Source organism: Ziziphus jujuba, chromosome 3 (assembly GCF_031755915.1).
Source record: "Ziziphus jujuba cultivar Dongzao chromosome 3, ASM3175591v1".
Taxonomy (NCBI): domain Eukaryota; kingdom Viridiplantae; phylum Streptophyta; class Magnoliopsida; order Rosales; family Rhamnaceae; genus Ziziphus; species Ziziphus jujuba.
The window spans coordinates 19,706,369-19,716,321 of record NC_083381.1 but is presented as its reverse complement, the minus strand read 5'-3'; the positions used below and the strand labels follow the sequence as shown (position 1 = coordinate 19,716,321).

The window sequence follows — 9,953 nt, the reverse complement described above, 5'->3', positions numbered from 1 at the left end:
AGTGCCAAAAAAAAGTATAAATAAAATAATGGTTTGTATAAGTTTATGAGTCTCTGAATCATGTCATTTTATTATTATTATTATTGTTATTATCATTATTATTGTTATTATTATTATTTTTGCCAATGGGTTGAGGATTCCATTTCATTTTTCCTTTCGGTTAGTGATTTTCAGCTTGTAATGGATCTTTCTCTGTGCACTTCCCCATATCGAAGTCGTCTCAATAGTTGCTTTTTTAAGCCAGGATTTGAGTTTTTATTGTGTTTGATAAACATGTAACATACTGCAATGACATTAGAAATTGATAAATTTGTTACACACTGGCATGACTGAATTGATAAACGTGTTACACGCTGGGAAAGTCCTTTTGAATGCTAATATATCATTGTGTCTTTGATTAAGAGAGCCTTTAATTCACACTAGAAATGAGGAAGCCTATTTGGCATGTGTTGCAGTATATGAATTTAGTTTGACCGAAACTTTTTAGACTTATGGAGGACTTTGTGTAACTTCTTACATTTTGGCAAATGAGATATTCGTTTTTTCTACTTTTAGACACAAGTACTTGTCTTGACTTAAAGAAAATGAATTGATGGGTTTAGTTTGATTTTTCATTTTGAAAGTGACTTTCAACCTTTCTAATATGAATCTCTAATTCTCTAGTCTTTCTGTCACAAATATGAATAGGAATATAAAGTATGCACCAGAGAGGAAAGTATGTAATAAAATAAAAGAATTTCTATTTAACAATGGTTTTAGATAAATCTAGCAACATTGTTAAACCATAGTTTTGTTAAAATAGGTTATTTAATGGGCTTTTTTGATGGTTCTAAATTGTGGTTGTGGATAAAATTGACTACTACTTCTATAGGCCAAGTTAATGCTCTGTTTATTTGGTGAAATTTTCTCTTTTAGGGAGCTTGTGATCTGTTTCCAGTTTGGCAAGTTATTACACATAATATGCATAATGTATCCAAGATGGATAATGATTTCAATTATTTCAATGATATGGAGAATGATTTCAATCGGAGATGGCCTATCGATCAAGGGCAATATCTTATTTTTATGCTCACAAGACAGAGACAATTATTATCATTTCTTTTTAAAAAAAAAAAAGCTCATCAGAACCTTATTAGAGAGAATTCCGAAAGCTACAGATATAATTTCTTTCATTAAAAGCAACAGAACATTATTAAAGTCTTATATGTTAAAAGTCACCAAAGATATTCCCCTCCAACGATTAAAAAGAATCATGAAATTGTTTGTTCCACAAAAAACAAAAAAAAACAAAAAAAAGAAACTGCTAGAGAAATAAAAGATCGTGTTTTTTATCCATTAAAGACACAAGAAGAGAGCCATTACACTACCATGTCTTGGAATATCTAAGCGTGGGCTAACTTATTAAGCAGAAAAAGAAAAACAAACCGGGGACTAATGAAGAATGACAGAGTGAAAGACAATGCAAAGACACACATGTAGACAATCTAAAACTAGGAAAAACTGCAGCAATTTAGGATGTCCATGTTGGGGAATCAAACAGCTGCTTTATTGTAATCATATGAAAAGGCTCTGATAATGATTGTAATGGAGTTGACAGCTTCTGAGATACTTGCTTTATAGTCGGCCGAGACTGTGGACTTCGTTGTAGGCATGCAAATGCTATTTCTGCAATGGAGATCACATGGTCCACTATTTGCCTCCTTGGAGGCGAGAGACGTTGATCCAGTACATCCTTAAGTAGAACATCGAAATCCGGTAATGGTGATGGTAATAAAGATGATATGAGATCTCCTGGATGCTTTCCCATGATCACTTCTAATGTTACAACTCCGAAGCTGTACACGTCTATCTTCTCATTTACTTGCATTGTGTAAGCAAGCTCTTCAAAGAAATATGACTTTGAGTTAGTATTTTCCGATGATCAGATACTTTTTGTATATGCCAATTGCAAATAAGTCATTTTTTTCATCACATTCAGTGAATTAAATTATATAAATCTTCTTCTGTTTATGTATATAGCCTCAAAAGTACATTAGTCAAACCGTTCTAGTTAATCTCTGTTACCTATGTATGGCGAATATGCATAATGCATGGTTCTCATGTCTGATCTAGAAATCTGCCGTTCAGGCTATTTGAAATACACAGTACGTGAAAAATACATACAAAGAATATGATTTGATCTTGAATCCTTTTGCTAGGTGTACCTTTCATGCTTCAGCTGGGAACTTCTTAGTTCTTGTTTTCTCAAAATAAAAAGTACTATTTCTGTTGTACAAATTATTATTAATCTTTTTTTTTTTTTTCAATAAAATGAGCAGAGCATGACCTTTCCTGGTTGCTTTTTAAAAAAAAAAAAAAAAAGAAAAAAAAGAAAAAAAAGGCAAGGGAACCAAAGGATGCATTATGGATTTAACATAAGGAGTAACTTTGCTGGGATACGTACCTGGGGCTGAGTAGCCAAGGGTTCCTGCAAATGGTGTCCAATTCGATGACTCTGGATCCAAAGTTGTAGCAGAACCAAAGTCAGAAATGTGAGCCTCGTAATCATCGTCCAATAGAACGTTCTTAGTTGATATGTCCCTATGAATTATAGCTGGACAACATCCATGGTGCATGTATGATATGGCATTGGCCAAACCTTTCACCACGTTTATTCTCTTGGTCCACTCCAACTCCACTGCCTTAACATTATCGCTCAATATCTTCACTAAGCTCCCCTTTTCCATGAACTCATACACCAAATATGAGTGTCTTGTATGCGAACAAAATCCATGAAGCTTAATGATATTTCGGTGGCGAGCTCTTGTCAACACATTAATCTCACTATCAAAAGCTTCCTTACTAGCCCCTCCCCCATTTTCATGCCATTTTTTCACAGCAAAAACTTGCCCTGTTGACAGCACTGCTTTATAGACAGTTCCAAATCCTCCAACTCCAATGCAATATTTAGAGCTGAAGCTCTCAGTTGCTTCAACTATTTCTTCATGAACATTTTTCCCATTATGGCTCCATGCTTCAAAGAAAGTTACAGTCATTTGTGTTTGTCTTGGCTCATCAACATGCCTCTTTCTCTTTTTGCAAATAAATAGTACTCTAACAATGATAAATGATAGAATTAGAGCACAAGATATAGACACTATGACTAAAAATATTATAACTTTACTTCTATTCTCTTTAGGTATGGGGCAAATCTTTATATTTGTGTTGTTGCCACACAAACCTTTATTATCTTCCAATGCTTCAAATGGGGCCTCTAGGAAGGCTTTGTTGTTGGGAAGAGGACCTTCTAAATGATTGTAGGATATATCAACAGATGTCAAGCTCATCAATTCTTTAAACGTGGATGGTATTGTGCCTGACAGATTGTTGTGTGAAAGGTTAAATGTTTCTAGCTTATCCAAATGACCAAGCTCCGAAGGCAACTTTCCTGAAAGCAAATTCTTACTTAGATCAAGATTTTCGAGGGAATGCAGATTCCCAATTTGGAAAGGAATATTTCCACTGAATATGTTATTCCTTAAGTTTAAATGGAGTAGTTTTGAACAGTGCTCCAAATGCATGGGAATTGGTCCACTCAATTGGTTGGCTGCAAGGTCAAGTGTTTCAAGCTCTGAAGTCATTCCAATTTCTGCAGGAATATTTCCAGAAACGAAATTATTATTGAGCATGAGAATGTATAAGAATTTCAGTTGTCCCAATTCCTGCGGAATTTTACCTACAAAAAGGTTGGAAGAGAGGTCAAGTTTACGCAATTGCATAGCCTTCCCAAGTTCAGGAGGTAGCCCACCAGAAATTTTATTGTTAGAGATATTCAACATCGTGAGCTTTGGAAACTGTCCCCAGATTCTAGTAAGCTCTCCGAAAAACTTATTGTTGCTCAAGTCCATATAATACATGTTTGGATATATTCCGAGCTCTTCTGATATATTCCCTCTTAGTTGATTCCCCTCAACTGAAAATTTACCCAAGGAACTGCAATTTGTTATGCTTTTGGGAATTGAACCTTTAAAGCTGTTAAAACCTGCTGTAAACCGTCTAAGCTTCCCGTTAAGACAAATATTATCTGGTAGATAGCCAGTGAGGTAATTATCATGCAGTGAAAGGTAAATAAGAGATTTTAGCTGTCCGATGGACATAGGAATTGAGCCAATGAGCTGGTTATTATTTAAATCAAGGTGGGCGAGTGATTTAAGATGTCCAATCTCTTTGAGGATGGACCCACCTATTTTGTTTCCACGAAGACTCAAATCAGTTAACTTGCTCAAGTTTCCAATGGACATAGGAATTGAGCCACTGAGTTGGTTATCATACAAATAAAGGGTAGTGAGTGATTTAAGCTGTCCAATCTCATTGACGATGAACCCAACTATTTTGTTTTCACCAACATCCAATTCAATTAACTTGCTCAAGTTTCCAATGGACATAGGAATTGAGCCACTGAGTTGGTTATCATACAAATAAAGGGTAGTGAGTGATTTAAGCTGTCCAATCTCATTGGGGATGGACCCAACTATTTTGTTTCCATCCAGACTCAATTCAGTTAACTTGCTCAAGTTTTCAATGGACATAGGAATTGAGCCACTGAGTTGGTTATCACGCAAAGAAAGGGTGGTGAGTGATTTAAGCTGTCCAATCTCATTGGGGATGGACCCAACTATTTTGTTTCCATCCAGACTCAATTCAGTTAACTTGCTCAAGTTTTCAATGGACATAGGAATTGAGCCACTGAGTTGGTTATCACGCAAAGAAAGGGTGGTGAGTGATTTAAGCTGTCCAATCTCATGGGGGATGGATCCAACTATTTTGTTTCCATCAAGACTCAATTCAGTTAACTTGCTCAAGTTTCCAATGGACACAGGAATTGAACCTGAAAGATTGTTTCTATAAGCATAAATCACTTCAAGAGACACCAACATGCCTATTTGAGGTGGAATAGAGCCACTCAAATAATTATTAGCCAAAGCAAGGAAACGTAAACTTGTCAAAAGGCATATTTGGGAAGGAATGTTTCCAAAGAGATGATTGAACCCCATATCAAGTGAGGTGAGTGTAGAAAGGTTGCCAATGTGAGATGGGATACTTCCATAGAGGGAGTTGTTATAAAAGCCAAGAGTGAGCAAGCTGGGAAAGGAGGAGAAGTTGAAGTTGTGAAGCGTACCTTTCAGATTACTGCTTTCAAGAGTAACGTTGATGACACTTCCAAAGTCATTACAAGTGATCCCAACCCAGGAACAAGGGGTATTATGGTGATGATGAGAAGTTGAATTAGTAGAATTGAGATTCCAAGAGCGGAGAAGAGAATGAGTAGTTGGATTCATATCAAGGCTGTCCTTCCATTTCACAAGGGCCTCTGCCTCTCCACTTGTTGCAAAACAAGTACTAGAAGAACAAAGAAGAAATAGTAGAATGATGATAAACAACAAAAACTGATCAAGTGTCCGTACAACGAGGTATGGACTCCAGGGTGCCATGGACTTGATAATTTTTTAACTTTGATTAGCTAATTAAGGAAGGCTTAAATGCCTTAGCTTCCTTTCGAATATATATTAGGGAGAGAGCACTTTATTTATTTCGTAAAAAAAGAAAAAGAAAAAAGGGAAAATTACAATAACATGCCTCTTTGTTTAAAATTATTGCAAGATTGCCATTGTGTTTTTTTATTACAATTTATCATTTTTTTCACTTCAAAATGGATAATTAAAGTCAAAATTGTCTGGTCAGAAGACTAAAACGCCGTGTTAAATAAATCTCATAATTCCGCTTGACATCAACAAATTGAAACATTAAAAACTTATAATCAATTGCCAAACAAGCTCCTAACAAGAAAATTGCCGAACAGGCAAACACCATTACAGAGAGTGATGAATTTTTCTTATTTTTGGATGGTGGAAAATAACTATTTCATAAACATTAAAAAACAAATTGATCCGTGATTAATAATTTAGCTTTGAAGTTTTGGAGAACAACAATTATAAAAGCAGATTTTAAGTCTTTTTATAAGTATGAATTTATAGTCTATGAATTATAAAAGCAGATTAAATTATAAAAGCATATTTAAACCCTTTTTATATACTATTTATATGTATACATTAAATTATAAAAGCAGATTTTAAATATAATGAAAATGCCTCAAAATCAAAGTAGAAATTGAAATTCATTAATATGGTTTCTTATACGTATGAATTTATAGTCTATGAATCATGTGGTTTTTTTTTTTTTTTTTAATTTTATTTTACAGTAAAAGTTATAACGTCTATCAAAACTAGCTTTATTTTACAAACAAACTGAAATGGAAACCCGCCTGGTAGTTTTTTTTTTTTTTTTTTTTCTTCTTTTTTAGTTTAAAAAAAAAATAATAAGAGAAGCCATTATTTTAAGCAGGCCAATTATAAAGAATAAATGTTAAGAAACTATTACTGCTAAAAATGATATCAACATTTATTTGATATTTGTTGAAAATTAATGTAAAAGTCTAAATCATGCTGCTGTCTATTTTTTACCATCGTATTCGCCAAGTCGATCTACATAAAATGATAATAAAGAGTTTCTTTGACTTTTTTTCATTTTGAGTGGACTTCAATTTCTTCTTGACATCTGAATATTCCTACATCTTAAGTCTAAGTCTTCTACGTATCAAGTGGTTTGGAAAAAACCAATATAAGTAATTGCTTTCCAACCAGCGCAATTCATTTTCTCTTAACGTATTCAACATGGTTTATGAAAAATGAATTTATTGGTTTCTTTGATTTTTCCATTTGAGTGATTTTCTTTCTTCCATTCTACCTCACTTTAGCCCAAGTGGTTCTTAACTGACCAATCTAAATATCTCCTTTCCGACCAAGAACTTAATTTCTTTTCGTTTTCTTTTTAATTTATTTTTCAAGGCTATAAAGACACTAATTTGACATATTTGTCAAAATTAATGGTTTCACGATTTCTTTGAATTTTCCTCAACCTCTTCTCCATATTAGGCGTGCCTATTAAGTAGAGTTTGTAATTTTGTGTGTGTGTGTGTGTGTGTAAACTAATAAATTTCATGATTTCCTTGAATTTACCTTTTGAATGTTTTTCATGCCTCTGAAATTTTATGATTTCTTTGAATTTATCTTCTGAATGGCTTTCATACTTCTAAACTTAAGGACCTATAACTTAATTTGCTAGTCTCTTTTCCATATTTAGTGCGTCTATTACTAAAGTAGAGTTGGTAATAGACAAAAATAACGTGTTTTCAGTGTGTTCTATGTATAGAAGCAGACTAGGTACTCACTTAGAAGAGAAATGCTCTGATTTTTTTTTTTTCCCTGTTTTTGTGTGTGTCACTGTTAGATTTGACTGCTATGAAAGCTAAATGCTCTTTTTTTTTTTTTTTTTTTTTTTTTTTTGGCGCTAAATGCTCTGTTTTTGCCCTGTTTTGATAAAAGAAAAAGCTCTGCTTTATTTTTTTTTCTTTATTATTATTATTTTTTTACTGTTATTTGTACATTATATAAAATTCAAAAGGTTGGTAAGTCTTTTTTACTCCATTGATAAGCATGTTACTAATAAGAGAATGATCTATTCAGTACTATAATGACCTGCTTTGCTATACCGTTACTTTAAGCTTCTAATGTATCTTTCATTTTGAAATCTTAAATTTTTATCAGTAAAATTCCTAAATAAAAAAATAAAGTAAATGATCAGATTAAAAGTTAACAAATACATTCATCTCCAAGGAAGAAATTTTGTGTATACGGTGGGTAAATTTTAAAATATAGAACCGAAATAGATTATTTTAAATTTAGTCCAAATAGATTGAATATAAGTTTAATTAACACAATACAACTGGACTAAATAAAATCTGTGACGTAAGCTCATCTTACATGTTCCAAAGCAATAGCATACACCAGAGATAGAGAGGATGAAACAAACTTAACAAAAGATAAAACAAATTTTCTTTTAATTACTTGTGAATTAATACTTGAAACAAAGATATTTTGTTTAGCTTTATATATCTTTTATATTATATAATACTCTAAAGCGAATTCTAATAGCCATTTTCATTTTAAGCAAGGAAAGATTCCTTACCAGAAAATTGATAGTCAATGAAACAGTTTGTTTTACCTTTCCTTTTCCATAAAATCATTCTAATATATTTTAGAGTTCTGCGTAAAATCTCTGAACCATGCTCCTTTGGGGTTGGAAAAAACTAATAATTTTGATATTTATTAAAAAAAGAAAAAAAAATCTGTGTCCTTTTACTTGTCCTTGTCCTTCGTTGCTGGTGAATATTAAATTTTCATTTTTCTTTGCTGGTACCGATTTTGCTTCGCTGCTGACTATTAAGTTTTCATTTTTCATTAGCTTTTGAGGTAGACGGATCTTGTGCCTATCTAATTTGTCTCTTATAGCATGGTTGATTATATTATTGTCGATGGTAGCTGCAGGCATACTTTATAATATCCATAATTTCTTCGAAACTTACATTTTTCGGAATAATAATAGAAAATATAAGTTTTAAAATGAAATGGATAAAATTTTCACAATATCCATTGAAATTTTTGATATTCTTTTGAAACTTTCCATTCATATATATCCATATATATTCCCTTGTATTTTGGTCAAAATTTCAACAATATCCATCTATATTTCCAAAATTTATATAAAAAATTATGTGAAAGTTTCAAAAATATCTATTAAATTAAATATTTCTTGTCAAAAATATTTAAAAATAATATTGATATTCAGTTTATGTTTTTACTTTTCTTACTACACATTTAGAAATGAGAATGAAAAAGAAAACAATAATTTTCAATGGTAAGGAATTCTATATGTGGTATTGAGATGATATTAGTAGATTATAATCTAATTAGTAATAGTTGTATTATATATTTGAATTAACAAATAATTTTACCAAATATATATATATTTTTTTTTTGTTTTTTTTTTAATCAATAATATTGTATTTATCCATAGCGTGCGTTATTTCCTGAGTCCTTCCCTGCTTTGATTGATTCATGTGGCCCAGTAAAGTAAACATAGCGCGGTTCTAGCCTTCCCGGTTTGCTCAGGTGCCCATTTGAGAGTAGTTCGTACGATCAATGAGTGGCCTGTCCCGACTAGATTGATTCCATTCACTCGGATCGATAATGGGATGGAAATGAATAGAAATGGTCGTTCATATTTTTCTTGAAGGAACGGAAATAAAAGCCTAGCTTTCGGGTTCCCAGCAAGAGTGATCCGTTAACAATTATTATAATTTCGTTAATTAAGAAAATATAATTTATGTTCAATATTTTTCAATATTTATAGTGAAATTGATCATCATTTAATTAAATAAATTAATCCTAAAATTTCAATATAAATTTTTATTTTTTTCTATAAGTTTCTATTATTTTTTATAAATTTTCATTGATATTTGTAAATTTTCAAAACTTCTATAAATATTTCCATATAAGACTGTCCTTCCATTTCACAAGGGTCTCTGTTTCTCCATTTATTGCAAAACAAATACTAGAAGAACAAAGAAGAAACAGCAGAATGATGATAAACAACAAAAATTGATAATGTGACCGTACAACGAGGTTAAGAATCCAGGTTGCCATGGACTTGATATTTTTTTAACTTTGATTATCTAACCAATCAAGGCTTAAATAATATATATAGAGAGAGCATTTTGTTTATTTATTTTTTTTTTTTTAAAGGGAGATAATTATTCTTTTGTTTTTGAAGAAGAAATAATTCAAAACAAATAATTGTTTTTATTCCTTTGTTTAATGAAAGGTTAGCCGTGTTTGTTCAGAATCACCACTAGTTAAATAACGGATTCATTAATCAAATTTTCGTTTCTATATAAAAATTTTTAATAGCCTTTTTGAAAATCTATTATATCTAATAATTTTATTCTTTTTTGTTTTGGCATAGTGTATTTTGAAAAATATATTTATATTCTTAATTTATTTTTAGCTGTTGTTATT

The 9,953-nt window shown here is 31.7% G+C and overlaps 1 protein-coding gene across 2 annotated transcripts; it reads right to left on the bottom strand.

Annotated features, from left to right (window-relative positions):
- Positions 1-1,304: 1,304 nt before the first annotated feature.
- On the bottom strand, positions 1,305-5,671 carry LOC107422723 (probable leucine-rich repeat receptor-like protein kinase At1g35710). Of its 2 annotated transcripts, XM_060815527.1 has the most exons (3): positions 3,716-5,671; positions 2,444-3,628; positions 1,305-1,881 (listed from the first exon to the last, which is right to left on the bottom strand). In XM_060815527.1, the coding sequence occupies exons 1-3, from the start codon at positions 5,469-5,471 to the stop codon at positions 1,511-1,513; spliced, it is 3,312 nt and encodes a 1,103-aa protein (XP_060671510.1). In that variant the 5' UTR covers positions 5,472-5,671; the 3' UTR covers positions 1,305-1,510. The 2 variants fall into 2 exon arrangements, with proteins under 2 accessions (XP_060671510.1, XP_015887709.3); XM_016032223.4 differs by having other exon boundaries at positions 2,444-5,671.
- Between the last annotated feature and the right edge of the window lie 4,282 nt (positions 5,672-9,953).